The 19,348-nt window shown below is 51.6% G+C and overlaps 1 protein-coding gene across 1 annotated transcript in view; it reads left to right on the forward strand.

The window, feature by feature from the left end:
* LOC149326828 (uncharacterized) overlaps positions 1-19,348 on the forward strand; it is a 135,525-nt gene that overhangs the window by 80,774 nt on the left and 35,403 nt on the right. Inside the window, exons 4-5 of the mRNA XM_089564691.1 lie at positions 2,141-2,506; positions 5,205-5,343. Of these exons, the coding sequence (XP_089420817.1) occupies positions 2,141-2,506; positions 5,205-5,343 (505 nt within the window). The remainder of the gene's footprint in view (positions 1-2,140; positions 2,507-5,204; positions 5,344-19,348) is intronic.

Raw genomic sequence — 19,348 nt, forward strand, 5'->3', positions numbered from 1 at the left:
TCACCTACAGAGCGTCGTGTCATAGCCGAACAAGTCGACGACATACTCCACCGCGGTGTTGTTCAAGAATCAAGTACTCCCTGGTCGTCTCCCGTTTTCCTCGTCAAGAAAAAGGATGGGTCTATACGCTTCTGCGTGGATTATCGACGTCTCCACATAATTACACGTCGGGATGTGTAGCCGCTCCCGCGCATTGACGATGCATTGGACTGTTTGAAGGCGTAGAATTCTTTTCTTTGCTTGACCTACGCTCCGGATATTGGCAAGTTCCCATGGCTCCAGGTGATCGTGCAAAGACCGCTTTCATCACTCCGGATGGGCTTTAAGAATTCAACGTTGTGCCATTCGGCCTTTGGAACGCCCCAGCAACATTTCAACGAATGATGGACAACGTGCTGCGTGGCCTCAAATGGAAAATCTGTCTTTGTTATCTGGACGACATCGTAGTCTTCAACCTTAGTTTTCCCACCCATCTGCATCGTCTTCGCCTGGTGCTGACCTGCCTTACTGGTGCCGGCCTTCAACTGAACCTTGAAAAATGTTAGTTCGGCGCCCGCTAACTCACCATCCTCGGCCACGTCGTGTGTAAAGATGGCGTTCTCCTCCGATCCTGAGAAGCTGCGCACCGTTGCTGACTTTCCGAAACCGGCCTCTCTCAGAGAGCTGAGCAGCTTCGTGGGCCCATGTTCCTACTTTCGTCGTTTTCTAAATAATTTTGCTACAATCATAGCCCCACTAACAAAGCTCATGAATGGCCCCGCTAATTTGTCCTCTTGGACACCGGCCTGCGACGAGGCCCTCGCGAAGCTCCGCAAAGTTTTGACATCACCGCCCATACTTCGTCATTACGATCCCGATGCTCCAACGGAACTCCACTCTGATGCCAGTGGTGTCGGCCTCGGTGCGGTCCTCGCCCAGCGCAAGCATGGTTTTTCTTAATACGTCGTCGCTTATGCCAGCCACGCCCTAACGACAGCAGATGCAATTACTCCGTTACGAAAAAAGAGTGTTTGGCGATCATCTGGACGATCACCAAGTTCCGTCCTTACTTGTACGGACGCACGTTCGACGTTGTTACAGACCACAACGCCCTCTGTTGGTTCGCTTCGCTGGAAGACCAGTCGGGCCGTCTCGGCCGCTGAGCTTTGCGTCTTCAGAAATATGATATCCGTGGTATGCACCGCTCGGGCCGCAAGCATTCTGACGCCGACGCTCTCTCTCGGTCGCCGGTGTCCCCGCCTGCCGTTCCCCCACCAGAGCCTCTTCTGACCGCTCTCACAGTCTCAGATATGCCTTCCGAGCAGCACCAAGAACGTTGGATTTCTTCCCGGTTAAATGTCATCAATGCCCCTTCCATGGCTGCATATCCTCGAGCTCTCCGCCGCCAAGCTTCCCATTTCTCCTTCCGAGATGGTCTCCTTTACCGCGGAAACTATAACCCTGACGCACAAAATGGTTACTGGTTATCCCATGCCATCTCCGGTCCGAAGTTTGTGGCCATCATCACACTGACCCACAATGGGCTCACGCTGGTGCCCTCAAAACATATCACCGGCTTCGTCAGCGCTACTACTGGCGTCGAATGTACGATATTGTCCGCCGCTACATTCGATCGTGCGATCCCTGTCAGCAACGAAAGGATTCATCTTGTCGTTCGGCCGGCATCCTGCAACCTTTACCATGCCCGCTCGCCCCTTTGACAGCATCGGCATCGACCTTTATGGGCCCTGCACTCCGGCCGGTAACCGATGGGTAATCGTCGCCGTCGATCACCTGACCCGTTATGCCGACACAGCCGCCCTTCCCACGTCGACGGCTCGTGACGTCGCTTATTTTATTCTACAACACTTCGTCCTCCGTCACGGCGCACCTCGGGAGCTCCTCAGTGACAGGGGCCGTGTATTTTTGTCAGAGGTAGTTCAAGAGCTCATCTCAACATGTCAACCCGTGCGACTACTGCCTACCATCCGCATACAAACGGCCTCACGGAGCGATTAAATCGCACTCTGGGCGACATGCTCGCAATGTACGTTGCCTCCGACCATTCCAACTAGGATCAGGTACTTCCGTTTGTGACTTTTCCGTACAATACTGTCCATCAAGCGACGACAGGTTTCTCCCTTTTCATCCTCTTCTACAGCCATGAACCATCCTGTACCATCTACACCATATTACACTACCGGCCCGATCCTTCTGAATACACAACTATCTCCGACATTGCCCACAAGGCTGAAGAGTGCCGTCAGCTGGCCCGCACATTTACTTCCGACACCCAAGGATACCGCAAAGACGTGAGCGACAATGCCAGGCCTTCTCCGACGTTCTCCACTGACTCTCTCGGTTGGCTTTGGGTTCCTGCCGACAGCAAGTTCTCCATCAAGTACCATGGCCCTTATCGCGTCATTCAACGCACGTCTCCTGTCAACTACCGCATTGAGCCCGTTACACCTTCCTCAGACCACCGCCGTCGCGGTCACGAGGTTGTCCACGTTAGCCGCCTCAAACCGTACTACAACCCGCCATCGTGTCTTCGCCGTAAGTCGCCAGGATGGCTATTCCTTCTCGCCGGGGCCATTGTAAGAAGAAGAAGCCGACGACTCCGCAGGGCCGCATTTCGTCGTCTTCGCTGGTGGTTCGGGTGCGAGTCTCGTGCTGCAGCTGCTTCCTTCCGCTGAGAGAGAAAGGAATTTTAATGAGGAAAAGGTGGAGAGGTCGGCCGGTGCTAACATGGCCCTGGCCTGCTACTCCGCGCAGGGGAAAGGGAAGGGGAGGAAAAGGAAAGTGCGAATTAGGTTGATGATGGCATAATACATTGAGTTTCACGGGTGATGCCGACACACAGACACAGACACACGCATGCACGCGCGCACGCACGCACGCACACGCACACGCACGCACACACGGACGCGCACGCGCACGCACACGCGCACGCGCACGCACACGCGCACGCACACGCGCACGCACACGCGCACGCACACGCGCACGCACACGCGCACGCGCACGCGCACGCGCACGCACACGCACACACACAAACGCTGGCTGCCACTCGCATCGCGATGAGTAGACGCACATAAAACCGGTGTCTGCTGGTTCTGCCGTCCTGCTACGGCCTAACCGCTGCCTGCGTTGGTCGCCGTGAACCGTTAATAAATCCACTGTTCACCTACTTTAAGAAATCTTCAGAAATCTTATTTTCGATATTTATATTGTATTGTGTATTTCTTCATGTGTGTTTCTTCAAGTGGCCATGATCTACTCATGTTCCCATTTTTATCGCGAGACCTTGGTTTTTGCTGATCTTTTCACACGTCTAAAACCCCCATATTTTAACTCAATACTGCAACAACCTCGGAAGAGGCTAGTAGTGTGTTCCAAATAAAATAAACAAACATCAAATCCGGATAATTTACACCACCTGGAGTTCTGTAAGGTGCCCTCACACAGCGTAATACATGGTGTTCACATGTGTTGGAATGAAAGAAGGGGAATAACCTTGAGTTCAAACATTTTTCCAGCATCAGGTACACCGCAACCACATCGACAGAAATAATATCTTCGCTGCTGAAAACCGATTAATTGCGTTAGCGCGTCGGCTGTAACAGCCGGAGACGCTTTAGACGACAGCGGGAAACTCATTTTTGATGGAACTGTATCTGCGAGCCACTCAATGCATGGTGGTAGGTCTGAAATTGTGGAATTGTGAATTACTGTGAATTGTTAAATTATTGTGAAATATGCACATGGTGGCTATTGTGAAATCATCGAGGATTGGAAACTTGATCGGAAGGAACGCAAGACCGACCGCAAGAATTAAGCTCCGGGGCTGCAGTTAAATCCTAAAACAGCGAGTCCGCCAACCATCGCTGGCATTGTGAGGGAGCATGAAGGTGCTGTGCAATTCGCCTATCCTTGCAGCTCTGAAAACTATTCCCGCGTCGCCTCTACTGCACATACCAATGCGCTGTTGACTTATACTTTGAAGTACTCAGGTAAGTCACGATAGTTGGTGTCCCATTCTCCGTACACCGTGTTCGCAAAGGAGGTACGGCGTTCTCTATCACTGAACAACAAGCGCTCATTGATAGGAAAAGAAATAAAAAGCCTACTATAAAAATTTTTGTAAAGTGTGCTGTGTGTCAGTGTAGCAGGCAGTGAAAACTGTTTGACTTAAACGAAAATAGTACCGCAAATAATGGCCATAGAGGCATCTTCCTAACAATAATCATGGCCCGCAGGATTTGACCATCCCTTTCAGCACATTAAGCGTTGCGCTCGAGTCAGACGCCCAAAGAAAGAGAGCACCACATCAGCTAAAAGTGATAAGAGTAGCTGTTTGCGTGATTTGGTTGCAAATGGCGATAAATGTCAATGAATGAGTACATCGCACGCACTGACTTGATAAGGATGTTTTTAAGGTGAAAAGGTGAGCACGAACATAAGGCTATCCCCAAAGAAGAGACAACGGCAAGCGCTGCACTAACAAATGTTTGATTCTTCTTCTAAGAATGCATTCTTCTTGTGACTTTATTCTTCTAACAACCTCTTCGCCGCACATGTATGCAAGCATAGCCAAAAAAAGACACTTCATTCCAGGTGCAGTTAGCAATGACGCGAGCGCTAGATGTTATGTTCAGCTCTGTACAGAGACAAGGAAGTATCACTGAAACAGTCCTCTGCTTTTTTCCTTATGTGATAAGCCTCTAAGGCCAACCGCCCATTTTAAATTTTGCATCTGTCGAGAGCGCCTTCTCACCTCAAGAATACTGAGCACCAATTAGCACCACCCGAAATGTTCAAAATAAGTGTAGCTGTTCGGTTGGGTTGGTCGTTTATGGTTTATGGGAATTTAACTTCCCGAAGCGACTCAGGCTATGAGTGTATCATAGTGAAGGGCTCCGGAAATTTCCACCACCTAGAGTTATTTAACGTGCACTGGCATTGCACAGTAGATGGGCGTCTAGAATTCCGCCTCCATACAAATTCCACCGCCGCGGCCGGGATCGAACCCGCGTCTTTTGGGTTAGCAGTCGAGCGCCATAACCATTGAGCCACCGCGGCGCTCGTGACGATAAATGTAGCGCTCGTAACACGGGACGAAATAAAGAGGACACCACAGAGTGCTACATTTATTATCATTAGCAAGCATCTCTGATCGTTTTCATGTGCATCGCTTATAAATACTGATTCACTGTCTTTTCTTTAAGGTATCAGCGAGCTTACAGTATCGAAGTGAAGTACAACAGCACTAACGCCCAGAAAGGGCCCAGTGTCGGCGTGATGGATGTCATACCTCACCCTCGCTTCAGGATGAGCACCGTTGAGAACGACATTGCTCTATTAAAGGTAAGCACAGCTCACCTATGCGGCATTGGTACAGCAGAGGCAGCCTTCAGGTGTCATAGCATCGGAGTATAGCTTAGCTCTCATTGTCGAAAGAACAGGCTTCAAGTACAGGCTCTGGAAGAAAGAAAGAGCCTTAAACACAGTATTGCGACAACCGCAGCAGCCTTCAGGTATGGTATCGTTGTGGCTGAGGTTAGCTGATGGCACCCACAGAACAGCCTTCAAGTGCCGCCCTTGACAAAAAGATACATCCAAGGGGTGGGCTTCTAAGCCGTCTATTCGGGCTCTTCTGTCCTCCGTCGAAGCTATAACTACTGGAAAGGAAATAACTAAGTTCCTCTTCACTTAAGTAAATTAGCATTGACGGCGGCACACACAGAGCCAAACAGAAAGCCAATCCTTTCGATTCTACACTTTTGGGCGAAGTGTACTTTGCTCTTTACAAGCCCCGCCGCTTTACTTCTGCGTCCAATGTTTTGCGTAAAATACGCAGGAGACAAAGCAGTTAAAAACTACGCTTTGGGGCCTGGCATCGCATGCTGTACTCTTATAAAAGTGGTCTATAGACAGTCCATAGCCTGCTTATAGACTCTATTGCCTTTCTATAAATATTTTTGTCCTTTCATAGCCTATAGACCATCTATAGACAAAAGTCTACTAAAACTGAAGGGCCATGAATCTATACCCAAGTAACACTTGTTGTTGGGCTAGTCGGTGCATTATTCTTCGTATAGAAGTTACCGCGAAACACAAGACACTCACAAGAAAGGTGGACAGGACAACGCACTACTGACAACTGATCCTTTATTGGGAAGAAACACGTAATATATAGGCACACCGTCACACCACCTATCAGCTGCAGCAAACGTCAGAATGATGTGAAGAGTCATAAAAGCGATAAAATACACAAAGACTAAAAAACACGACGTAGCTAAAAACAATAAAATGCGGTGAAAGAACATTAAAAGCATTACAGGTGGTGTATAGGGCCAAAGAAACATGACTTGAAAGGGGGTTTCTGCACAAATGGTACAGGGCGTGGTGTTCAAGGCAGGCGACACAAAGCGGCGAGCAGAACGGCGGGCAGCGCAGAAGACGGCCAGTCCGACTCAAGCGATCTCGTGCAGCGAGGCGGCACTTCGTCTTTTAGCGACGCTTCGTCGTCGTCGGCGCTCTGGCAGCGATCGGCCTAGGCGGTATCAGGCGCGGCCGTCGTGGTTCGCTACAATCGCCCCGGGAACGAAGAGGAGCCATCCTGGCGACTTATGGCGAGGGCAGAAGGAGCGGGTCGTAGTAAGTCTTCAGGCGGCTGACGTGGACGGTTTCCCGACCGCGATGGCGCAGGTCCGAAGAGGGGTTGAGCGGCTCCACGACGTAGTTGACTGGCGACGTTTGCTGGACGACGCGATAAGGCCCGTGGTATTCTGTGTGAAATTTAGATGACAATCCGGGTGGTGTGCCGGGAACCCATAGCCAAACTAGGGATCCAACCGGGAAAACGTGTTGCCTGCTAACGTTATCGTGGCGATGCTTTTGGCGGCCTTGGGATTCGGAGGTAAAAGAGCGCGCCAACTGGCGGCAGTCTTCTGCATGCTTTGCGACTTCGGAGAGAGGCGTCCACTCGCAGGCGTCAGGATTATAAGGTAATATGGTGTCCATCGTGGACGACGGCTCACGCCCATACAGTAGGAAGAAAGGGGTAAAGCCGGTGGTGGACTGCGTCGCGGTGTTGTACGCGTATGTCACGAAAGGGAGGACGGCATCCCAGTTGGTCTGATCTGCTGCGACGTACATCGTGAGCATGTCTCTGAGAGTACGGTTGAAGCGCTCGGTCAGCCCGTTAGTTTGAGGATGGTAGGCAGTGGTGGTCCAATGTACGATGCGACATTCGGCAAGCAGTGCTTCAACGACTTGGGAAAGGAAGGCGCGGCCTCTGTCACTGAGCAGCTCGCGCGGCGCGCCGTGACGAAGAACAAAATGGTGCAGCAGGAACGTAGCAACTTCGCGGCTAGTTGCAGCAGGAAGGGCGGCTGTCTCGGCATACCGGGTGAGGTGGTCGACGCCGACGATAATCCAACGGTTCCCAGAGACCGTACAGGGAAGCGGTCCGTAAAGGTCAACGCCAACGCGATCGAAAGGACGTGCTGGGCATGGGAGTGGTTGTAAGGGGCCGGTCACTCGGGGAGTGGAAGTCTTCCGCCGCTGACAGGCGATGGACGATCGGACGTATTTTCGAATATAGGCGTACATGCCGCGCCAATAGTAGCGCTGAGAAATTCGTTTGAATGTTTTCAGCACACCAGCGTGCGCACACTGAGGGTCAGCGTGGTAAGATGCGCAAATTTCAGATCGTAAATGGCAGGGGATCGCGAGAAGCCACCGCCGACCATCAGGCATGTAGTTGCGGCGGTATAGAAGGCCGTCCCGGAGGGCAAAGTGCGGAGCTTGACGCCGTAAAGTTCTAGAAGGCGCAACGTTTTCTGATGAAGACACGGCGTCTATGAGGGGTATTTTCGCTGCTCCGCCGGCATATCAGCGATGGTAAGAGACGAAAGCACGGGATCGGTCGCCGAGGAGCAGGCAGCGTCGCTGGGAAGGAGAGACCGAGACAAAGCATCGGCGTCCATGTGCTGCTTACGGCCGGAACGGTAGATGACGCGGATGTCAAACTCTTGAAGGCGAAGAGCCCACCGAGCGAGGCGACCGGATGGATCTTTAAGCGACGATAACCAGCAGAGCGCATGGTGGTCCGTGACGACGTCGAACCGGCGGCCGTATAGATAGGGCCGGAATTTCGTTAGCGCCCATACAATAGCTAAGCATTCCTTCTCCGTAACGGAATAGTTGGATTCAGCTTTGGTAAGCACACGACTCGCATACGCAACTACGTATTCTTCAAAACCATGTTTTCGCTGGGCCAAGACAGCTCCGAGGCCAACGCCACTCGCATCCGTATGGACCTCGGTAGGTGCTGTGGGGTCATAGTGTCTGAGTATTGGCGGCGATGTCAAAAGATGGCGCAGGGTAGCGAACGCTTCGTCGCACTCGGCCGACCAGCCAGATATGTCATTGGTCCCGCCAAGTAGCTTCGTCAGCGGCGCAATGATGGACGCAAAATTGCGTACGAAGCGCCGGAAATAAGAACACAAACCTATGAAGCTTCGAAGTTGCTTGAGCGAAACCGGCTTAGGAAATTGCGCCACAGCACGGAGCTTGGCCGGGTCAGGGAGAATGCCTTCCTTGGAAACGATGTGCCCCAATATTGTCAACTGCCGAGCTCCGAAGTGGCACTTCTTGAGATTCAGCTGCAGTCCGGAGTCTGTCAGGCAAGTCAAAACCTGCTTTAAGCGTGCAATGTGTGTGGTGAAATCGGCGGAAAAGACAACAATGTCATCCAGGTAGCAGAGGCAGGTCTGCCATTTCAACTTCCGCAAGATGTTATCCATCATCCTTTCGAATGTAGCGGGAGCTTTGCACAGACCGAACAGCATCACGTTGAACTCGTAGAGGCCGTCGGGTGTAACAAATGCCGTCTTTTCTCTGTCAGGTGCAGCCATCGGTACTTGCCAGTAGCCGGAACGTAGGTCAAGGGAGGAAAAGTACTCAGCGCCTTGGAGGCTGTCAAGAGCGTCGTCGATGCGGGGAAGAGGGTAATTGTCCTTGTGGGTAATTTTGTTGAGGCGGCGGTAATCGACACAAAATCGGATTGAACCATCTTTCTTCTTGACAAGTACCACCGGCGACGACCAAGGGCTGTGAGACGGACGGATGACACCACGGTGCAGCATGTCCTCAACTTGTTCGCTAATCACGCGGCGCTCTGCCGCCGACACACGATATGGCCGCTGGCGAAAAGGCGGGTGAGAGCTGGTCTCAATGCGATGAGCGACGGTGGAAGTCCGGCCTAGAGGAGTGTGGGCGGCGTCGAAAGCGGAGCGAAACGTGTTTAGTAGAGCTGAGAGCTGCTTCCGGTAGGCGGAAGGAAGAGCGGCGTCGATGGCGGCTTGGAAGAAGGCGTCGGGCAACGGATCGGGTGCCGAATCAGGATGAAGAGCATTGATGGAACTGCGGGAGGTCACAGGGGCATACAGGTCAGAGAGAAGGTGGGCAGGTTGAACCGAGCCAAGAGTCTCACCATGTAGCAGGGTAAGCGGGCATGGAGACGGATTATAAATAAGCATTTTCGCGAGACCTCCGTGAACATCGAGAACAGCGTACGGCAGCGGCAGGTTTTTGCGATGGACGATGGAAGACGAGGGAAAAAACTGTGACGGCGGGTGTGGCAGGGCACGAGAGAGATACCAGCGCTGAAGCATCCGGAGCGATGTCGACGTCTTCAGTTACTGTGATCTTATGCGGACACAGGGAATGGTGGTCGTCGGCCGGTTCGTCAGACAATACAGAAAATTCTACCTCTGCGCGTGCCCAATCTATCACGGCGTTATTTTTTGATAGGAAGTCCCACCCGAGAATTACGTCGTGGGAACAAGACGGCAGGACCACGAACTCAACACTGTACAAAATGCCGGCAATGACGACCCGCGCTGTGCATGCGGCCAAAGGTGCGATCCTCTCTTCTGTAGCAGTACGAAGCGACAAACCAGAAAATGAAGTCGTCACTTTTCGTAACCGACGGCACAGTCTCTCATGAATGACAGACACAGCAGCACCCGTATCCACAAGCGCGCACACAGAAAAACCATAGACGGAAACCAATAGAATGTTCGTGGGAGAAAGTTGAGGCCTTGAGCTGTTTGAAGAGCACGCAGTTCTTGCCTAGGGAACTGCGGAATTTAGTTTCCCTCGTCAGCAGATGTAGGGCGACGGCGCATAGGTGAAAGTGAACGGCGACGTGGGGAGGGCGATCGACGGGTCGTATACTGACGATCGTCAGTGGCGTAGGGCTCCGGAGGTTGAATAGAACGGAGCTGCTGAGGTGAGCAGGCAGGAGGCGCAACCGCTCTAGGGGCGACCATGCGGCGACGACAGTGGCGGGCCACATGTCCGGGGAAGCCACATGAAAAGCATATCGGACGATTGTCTGGTGTGCGCCAAGGTTTGTAATATGGCGAAGGGGAAGGAGGAAGAGCTTCGGCCACTTGTTCGCTGATGACGCGCTGAAGCGAAGGCACAAGAGAAGAGGTAGCGGCAGTACTCGGGTGGACGAGAGACAGCTGTCGAGCAACTTCTTCGCGAATGTACTGCTGGATCTGGGGCAGCAGTAGCGACTGGTCGCAGCCAGATGTCAAAGCGCCCAGAGGCTCCGGTGGAGAGAGTGGAGAGCGAGTGAGGAGACGGCGCTTACGGAGTTCGTCGTAGCTCTGGCATTGTGCGATGACGTCGACAACGGTGGCTGGATTTTTGGCGAGAAGCATCTGGAATGCGTCGTCGTCAATGCCCTTCAGAATGTGGTCGATCTTGGCGCGCTCGGGCATCGAAGCATCCAAACGTTTCGTTTGCACAGATCCACCACGTCCTCTATATAACTGGTGAAATTTTCACCAGGCAGCTGCGCCCGAGCCCGCAGGCGTTGCTCAGCACGCAGCTTGCGCACCGCAGGCCGGCCGAAGACGTCAGCGAAATTTTGCTTAAAGGCGGACCACGATGTGATGTCAGGCTCATGGTTGCGGTACCACAGATTGGCAACGTCCGTCAGATAGAAAATGACGTTGTTCAGTTTTAGGGGATCGTCCCATTTGTTGTGGGTACTGACCCGCTCGTACGAGGCTAGCCAGTCCTCGACGTCGTGGTCCCCGGTACCGCTGAAGACAGCGGGGTCGCGCTGGCGCAAAGCTCCAGCGCAGACGACTGTCGGCGGCTGTGGGGCAGGAGTGTGTGGCAGAAGGATCGGCGGCTGTTCGGAATCTTGAGGCATGGCGAAATTCGGAAGAGGACGGCCTTGAAGTGCCAAGAAGGCAGTAAATCCGCACCTCCACCAAGTGAAAGGGGGTTTCTGCACAAATGGTACACGGCGCGGTGTTCACGGCAGGCGACACAAAGCGGCGAGCAGAACGGCGGGCAGTGCAGAAGACGGCCAGTCCGACTCAAGCGATCTCGTGCAGCGCGGCGGCACTTCGTCTTTTAGCGACGCTTCGTCGTCGTCGGCGCTCTGGCAGCGATCGGCCTAGGCGGTATCAGGCGCGGCCGTCGTGGTTCGCTACAGACTGAATGGAATCCAACAGGATGATAACAAAACGGTATTGTATAAAAAACGTAACAAATGCAGTAAAAAAAGACCACGTGAAGCAAGAAAACCCATGAAGTCAATAGAAGGAACGCCGACCAAAAGGTTGTTGTTTAATATGAACACGAAGACGTTTCGACTTCCATACGGAAGCCTTGATCACTGGGCGGAAAGCCCAAAGCACATCGCTTAAGTGCGCTGAAGTAATCGCCCCAGGCATCTTGCGTACGTAGGCGGGAGATTGCCTGCGTTGTAGTTGAGGGTTTTTTCTGTTGATTGAATTATTAGGGATTCCAGATATCGACGTGACAGCCAATTCTTCTCTCTTGCGATGACTGAAGCTTCTTCCCAGGCTATTTTGTGCGTCGCGGCTTCCACGTGTTCCGCAAGTGCATTAGAAGCAATCCTCTTGTTCCTGACGTCGTTCCTGTGGTCCCTCAATCGTCTTTCGAAATTCCCGCTCTCGCCGATATAGCAGTAGTCGCAATCTGCGCAGGGAATCTTGTAGATGACGCCAGGAAACTTCTCTTTCTTTATCTTGTCTTTGACAGATACCAGCTCGTGCCTAAGCTTGCACGCCGGAACGTGAGCGACGTGTACACCGTAAGTGCGTAAAACGCGAGCCAGAGACTCGCTCACGCCCGGTACATATGGGATAGCGGCTCGGGCTCGGCGCGGGGGACCAACTGGTTCTGACGGGCGCGATGACCGTTGAAGAACGGAATCTGCGAAGTGCTTCGGGTAGCCGCATTCACTCAGTTCTCGGCGCACTTGGCGTAGGTCAGCAGCCCGATCTTCTGGTCTTGGGCAGATGTTTTTGGCACGTCGGACGAGGGAAGCCACGACGGAGCGTTTGTGGCAAACCGGGTGCACGGAATTAAAATGAAGGTAGCGGCCTGTGTGGGTGTCCTTTCTATAAACTTTGAAAGAAAGGCGGTGGTTACGGCGTTCGACCAAAACGTCCAGAAAAGGAAGACGGCAAGCAGCCTCCTCCTCAACCGTGAATTGAATGGAGTCTTCCATGCTATTGATGTGATCTGTGAAGGCACCTAACGCATCCTTTTTGATAATGCAGAAACAGTCATCCACGTAACGTACAAAATCTTTTGGGTGCGGGTCGAAGGTGGCCAGTGCACGGGCTTCTATTGCTTCCATGGTAAGGTTTGCGGTTGTCACCGATATAGATGCGCCCATAGCGGTGCCGTGAACTTGTTTATAGACTGCATCCCGGAAAACAAAGTAAGTGTTCTCAAGGCAGAACTGCAACAGCTTCAGGAGATCTGATGCTTCGATAGGGGTTCTTTCACACAATCCATCGTCATTCTGCAGCGCTGAACGGCACACCTCAACAGCCAGATCCACGGGTACGCTGGTGAACAGCGACTTTACATCAAAGGACACCATGACCTCGTCATCCTCCACCGTTACGTCACGTACTTTTTCAATGAAATCGAAAGAGTCACGTATGAAAGTCGAGCTCTTTCCAACGAGTGGCGCCAAAACCTTGTGCAAGTAGCCCGACAAGCGATATAAGGGCGACCGAGTAAAGTCAACTCTCAGTCGCATCGGGACATTAGGCTTATGGATCTTCGGGAGACCATACAAGGCGGGAGCGGATCCATTGTGGCAGAGAAGCTTGAAATAAAGTGACTTGTTGTCCGGTGGAAGAAAACGGAAGACGTCAGTCAAAAGAATCTGCAAGTTCCTTTCTATCTTCAGCGTGGGGTCCCGTTTCAGCGGCAAGTATGTACTGTCGTCCTGCAGAAGGTCATTCATTTTCTCGAGGTAGTCGCTGCTGTCCAAGATGACGGTAGCGTTGCCTTTGTCAGCGGGAAGTATAGTTATGTCCGAGTTCTTACGCAGGCTCTTGATAGCATCACGCTCCCCAGAAAGAAGCGGGGTCGGAGGGTGTCGCGGAAGCTTGGCAAGGATGCTGACTTCACGAGTTCGGGCCTCATCTCGGCGGTGGTTTTCTACTTGACCTATAGCGCGTTCGACAGCACAGACGATTTTTCTTGCGTCTGGCGAAGAGGACGAGACGGGAAGTTATCAAGGCTGTTGCCTCACAAAAATGTCGGTGCGCGTGGCCCGTCCTCTTCGACAGTCCACAACCTGTCTTCTTACAGGCCTACTCAAGCAGAACTCGCCGTACTTGAGCTCGGGTTGAACTTTAACGCGAGTCTCTGGCTCGAGTTTTACGCACTTACGGTGTACACGTCGCTCACGTTCCGGCGTGCAAGCTTAGGCACGAGCTGGTATCTGTCAAAGACAAGATAAAGAAAGAGAAGTTTCCTGGCGTCATCTACAAGATTCCCTGCGTAGATTGCGACTACTGCTATATCGGCGAGAGCGGGAATTTCGAAAGACGATTGAGGGACCACAGGAACGACGTCAGGAACAAGAGGATTGCTTCTAATGCACTTGCGGAACACGTGGAAGCCGCGACGCACAAAATAGCCTGGGAAGAAGCTTCAGTCATCGCAAGAGAGAAGAATTGGCTGTCACGTCGATATCTGGAATCCCTAATAATTCAATCAACAGAAAAAACCCTCAACCACAACGCAGGCAATCTCCCGCCTACGTACGCAAGATGCCTGGGGCGATTACTTCAGCGCACTTAAGCGATGTGCTTTGGGCTTTCCGCCCAGTGATCAAGGCTTCCGTATGGAAGCCGAAACGTCTTCGTGTTCATATTAAACAACAACCTTTTGGTCGGCGTTCCTTCTATTGACTTCATGAATCTTCTTCCCGACCAGACGAGTTTTCGTCGAACGTTAGATTTCAAGCAAGAAAACCCTGATTAAAAGGCCTGTGCGCTGAACACTCCAGATTACATTGAGGGGAAAAACACCTGTACACATGCTCGTACCCGAAAAAACCTTTCTGAAAAGCATTCTTCGGTTTTGTACAAGAAGATAGATGCATCGCTAGCAGCATTTGCGCCCTTTTTTCAGATGAAAAAAGCTTCTTTTAATTCACGGGACACTCGATCATGGCGTCTACCTAAAACAACAGTTTTTTCAAGAATGGGCCGGCAGGAGTTTTGTTCACAGTCCTTACAATGAAGAGGCAAATTCGAACCAGTTCTTGTCCCCATCGAACGTTCATGCTACCTCAATCTTTCATTCAGGCAACGCCCCGTTTGTCCAACATACACTTTTCCCACATGTTCCACATGTCAGATCCCACTCCAGCTCCACGTCTGGGTGGTCTGCAGGCACTTCGGGCTAGCAGGGGGAGCTGAAGCAACAATGGGTACATCGATGCTTCTTCTCCGGAGCTGGCCCATATGGCGGTGAACAACCCCGTTGTCTGTCTCAACTTTCACGACACGTGAGCCCGCAGTTGCTTTCACCTTGCCCGGAGTACATTTCTCACGGCTGCCATAGTTACGGATGTATACCGAATCTCCTGGGGCGAATCTCCAACTTGGCGTCTTCCCGTGACTGGACTTGGTCGACTGTCTTGCACCTGGGCGGGAAGCACATATCTAGTCTCGTGCGCAATCGGTAACCGAGCTACATTTCGGATGGCGAAAACCCCGAGGATAGCGGCGTGTTTCTATAGCTGCACGATATTCTTGCCAGAAGAGCCTTCTTTAAGTCCTCTCCTGAGAACCTTTTTAGTCCGTCCTTAATGGTTCACAAAGCCTGTTCAGCCATACCGTTGCTGTGGGGATGATACGGCGGCGTTCGAAGGTGCGTCACGCCGTTCCGCTCCATAAATTGGACGAACTCCCAACCCGTAAAAGGAGTCCCATTGTCAGAGACCACTGTGCGGGGTAGACCAAACTGACTGAATATCGTCCGAAGTGCCTCGACCGTGGTGCGGGAGGTGGCATTGGATAGGTGTATGGCCTCGATCCACTTGCTGTGCGAGTCTACGACGACCAGGATCATCTCGTTTTGAATTGGGCCCTTAAAAATCGATGTGCGACTGCGACCATCTTTCCAGAGTCTCTGGCTAGCCAGCAGGTGTGTGCTTAGGCGGCATTGGAAGCGCTTGAACGCAGCCTTGACGTCCAGCAGCTACCCGTTGAAAATTCAGGGGGCACTTTGACTGTCTAAAGTGGGTAGAGGCGGAAGCGTTTTCCGCACCACCTTCGCTGTTTCTCTGGCACCGGTGGCGTCACATATAATTGAGTACTAATTACTAAGTGATGACAAATCACCAATTAATGGTTAATTACTGATTAATCCCTGAATACTAATTAACTCCTAATTATTGACGCTTAAGCATCGCCTTTAGGAGTGGAACGCTACAGCGCGTTGTAGCGCTGCCAGGCAGTCCACGGAACACCACCCGTTCAGCGCGAGCTTTGAACGCAACGCTTTTTGAGGAAAGGAAATGCCGCAGTAATTCTCTGTTATCTCGGTGGACACCTGAACCGCACCGTAGAGGAAGGGAGGAAGTGGGAGTGAAAGAAGATAGATAAAGAGGAGCCGTAATGAAGAAAATGAAAATTGTATTTGAGGAAAGGAAATTACGCAGTAACTGTCTCACAAAATTCAGGGGGGAACTTTTTTGACCTAAAGTGTGGTCACTGATACCCCTAAGAGTGGAACGCGACAGCGTCTTGCAACGCTGCCAAGGAGTCCATAGAACGCCATCGCCCATTCGGTTCTACGCCTCGCTCGTCAGTAAATTGGTCTTTGAGGAAAGGAAATGTATCTGTGTCTCATTTGTCGGTTTGAAGGTTTGAAGGTTTATTAAAACGAAATACAAATGAGTTGTGAGTTTCATAAAAAAGTTAGTACAGTAGGAGGTCCCAAAGTGAAAACTGTCTGGGGGACCTCCCATCAGGACACCTAAACCTCGCGGGAAGAGAATGGAGGAGGATGAGAGTGAGTGAAGACACCGTATTCACTAGACGCGCCTTTGTTCATTCCAAACCATCGAGCTGGCATGGCTGAGTGGATAGCATGCTCGTCTCTCACGCCGAAGACCGGGGTTCGATTCCTGAGCTCGACCAATTCCTTAATCTGTTTTATTTATTTATATGGCCTGACTAGTACAGCTAATTAGGCTACTTGGGTAATTAAGCAATTAACTAAGCTCAGTCCCACTTAATTGGAGCATCACTATACGATCCCTTCAATTGGTTGCATGGTTACTAGGCAAAGTACAATTGGCCCCGTTTGAAATTCGCGCACTGTGACGTCACGACCGTTTCCACCAATTGAAAAGCGTGACATTTTCTGTCGACAACTGCTGCTTACAACGATGAGACATTAAAGGCTTCCGCCTTAATATCTTTTTAGGGGCTGTGCCACCAGAACGTAGACCACGCAATGGTCTTCATTGACAAAACACCTTGCTGTGCTGCGTGCAACAACTTCAAAAATCTTTCTCTGGCTGCTACCGGAATCACAACACGGTGGCTCCAATGGAGGAGGTTCTGACTAACAGACAGCTCGTGGAGCCTTTTCGAGTGCTCCGGCATCTCCTTCCCTTCCATAACCGCGTGCCGCGGCCAACCCTTCAAGCCATACGTACAGACGTTTGAGAGCACTCCGTCTGCTTGGGTGAGGTCTTGCAGCTCCTTTAGGGGCACGGCGGATGGGTCCTGTGCGCCCAAGGCCAATACATACTCCGCGACGTCCTCCGAATCCTCAGTCACCTGCTGAGAGGGTAAGGGTAGGCAGCTCAAGGCATCCGCGACGAACATGTGCTTGCCAGTCTTGTACTGTAACTTATACTTTTATGTACCAAACAGAATGACCCATCTCTGTATATGAGCCGCTGCCATGACGGACGTTTGCCTGTCCTGCTTTAGGAGACCGAGCAATGGCTGATAGTCTGATGAGCGTGAACTTTCGCCCAATGCAGTAGTCTCGAAAACGCTGCACACCGAAAAACAAAGTTAACGCTTCCCGCTCAATTTGAGAATAATTCCTTTCTGCTGCGGTTAACGAGCGTGAGCGAAAACCGATAGGACGATGTTCACCATCTATGTGATGGGAAAGTGTGTCCCCATAACCATATGGTGATGCATCGCACTCTAAAAATAGCTCTTTGTTCGGGTCGAAGTGAGTGAGCACCGTGGCTGTGGACAGCGCCTCCTGCGCGCAGCGAAATGAATCTTCTTCCTGAGAACTCCACACCCACTTAGCACCCTTTTCCAGCAACCGGTACAGGGGGGCTAGCCAAATAGACATGTCAGGCAAAAACTTGTAGAACGTTACCATGCCCAGAAAAGAGCGCAACTCGCTCACATTTTGAGGAGGCGGGGCTAATCTGATGGCATTCACGTTTTTTTCAGTCGGATGCAGTCCGTTCGCATCAATACGGAGACCCAGATAAGTGACAGACGACTCGTGAAATCGACACTTGTCAGCACGCAACTTCACGCCATGCGCGCGGAAGCGTTCAAGAACCGCCCTGAGGTGGTTGCTTTCGCCATAGTGATTGTCAGCAATCAGAACGTCATCTAGGTACACTTGTACCCCGGGAAAGCCTTGCAGAACAATTGCGATACGCCTCTGGAATATGGCCGGTGCAGAAGCAATTCCAAAAGTCAAGCGATTGAAACAAAACAACCCTTTTTGGGTGTTGATAACGGCCAACTAGCGGGATTCTTCGTCTAGCTCAGTCTGATTGTAGGCATCCCTTAAGTGTAAAATGCTGAATCGCTGCTTTTCTCCGAATTGAGCAAAAATAGCATGTATAACTGGCAGAGGGTAATGCTCCATTTCACAAACTAAGTTAAGCGTAACCTTAAAATCTCCACACATGCGGATTCGCCCATCTTTCTTGAGAACTGGCACGATAGGTGCGGCCCACTCTGCACGAGTGACAGGGGATATTATGCCAACTGCCACAAGTCTGTCCAGTTCTTCCGAAACCTTATCGCGGAGAGCATGAGGCGCTTTTCTTGCCTTCCAGAACTTTGGCTGTACTCCTGACTTGAGCTGCAGGTGCACTGGTGGACCTGTTATGCATCCCAGGGCCTCCGTGAATAAGTCTGCGTAGTCCTCAAGAACGGCAGTGGGAAACACAGGAGTTGAGCTGTGCTCCTGTGTCGAACTAAAACATGTAGCAGAGCTGCTTGTTCCGTTTCGAGTTTTTTCAACAAATTCCGGCAGCACAGTAGGGGTCCTTCGCAATACAAAACGATAAGGTGGCAATCGACAGTTGCAGTCTTATAGCCCACACGCATTTGTAATACTCCGAGCACCGGCAGCCTCCCCAGATAGCAAGACAATCTAATCTTCGACTTCTGTAACTCTGGCCATTGATCACTGTGCGCTTCGTAGATAGCCTAGGAATGACACACAATGGCGAGCCGGTATCAACATCCATTAACAGCTTGACGCCATTCCAGGTGCAAGTTTCTTTAATTTTCGTCACTGACCGTAGCTGGGCTGCACTAACATCGCTGTCGCTATCTGCCTGCGCTGTGGCGCTAACCGAACGGTTTTTCGCCTTGCGGCACATTCGAGCGAAGTGGCCTTGTGTGCCACAACTGTAGCAGCGTCGATGCCGCATTGAGCAGGCGGCATTATCATGACCACTGTTTCCGCAACGCTCGAACTGCTTGCCACTCGTGTTCCGTTTCGCGGGTCAACGACGTGGCACCTTTAAAGCCAGCCCGTCACTGGAGTCTGCTTCGTGGCTTGTCGTCCGAAAATCAAGCTCTGCATGTTCTGACGCTAACACAAGAGCTGTTGCTTCTGCTAAGGTGAGGTCCTTCTTTGCCAGCAACTGCTTTTGCAGGTTCTTGGAGCGGACACCACATACGATGCGATCTCTCAACATTCTATCAAGCATTGTTCCGAAATTGCAGTTCTGAGCAATGCGTCGCAATTCGGTAATGAAAGC

The sequence above is a fragment of the Amblyomma mixtum genome, chromosome 10 (assembly GCF_055824585.1).
Source record: "Amblyomma mixtum isolate Tamu chromosome 10, ASM5582458v1, whole genome shotgun sequence".
Lineage (NCBI taxonomy): Eukaryota > Metazoa > Arthropoda > Arachnida > Ixodida > Ixodidae > Amblyomma > Amblyomma mixtum.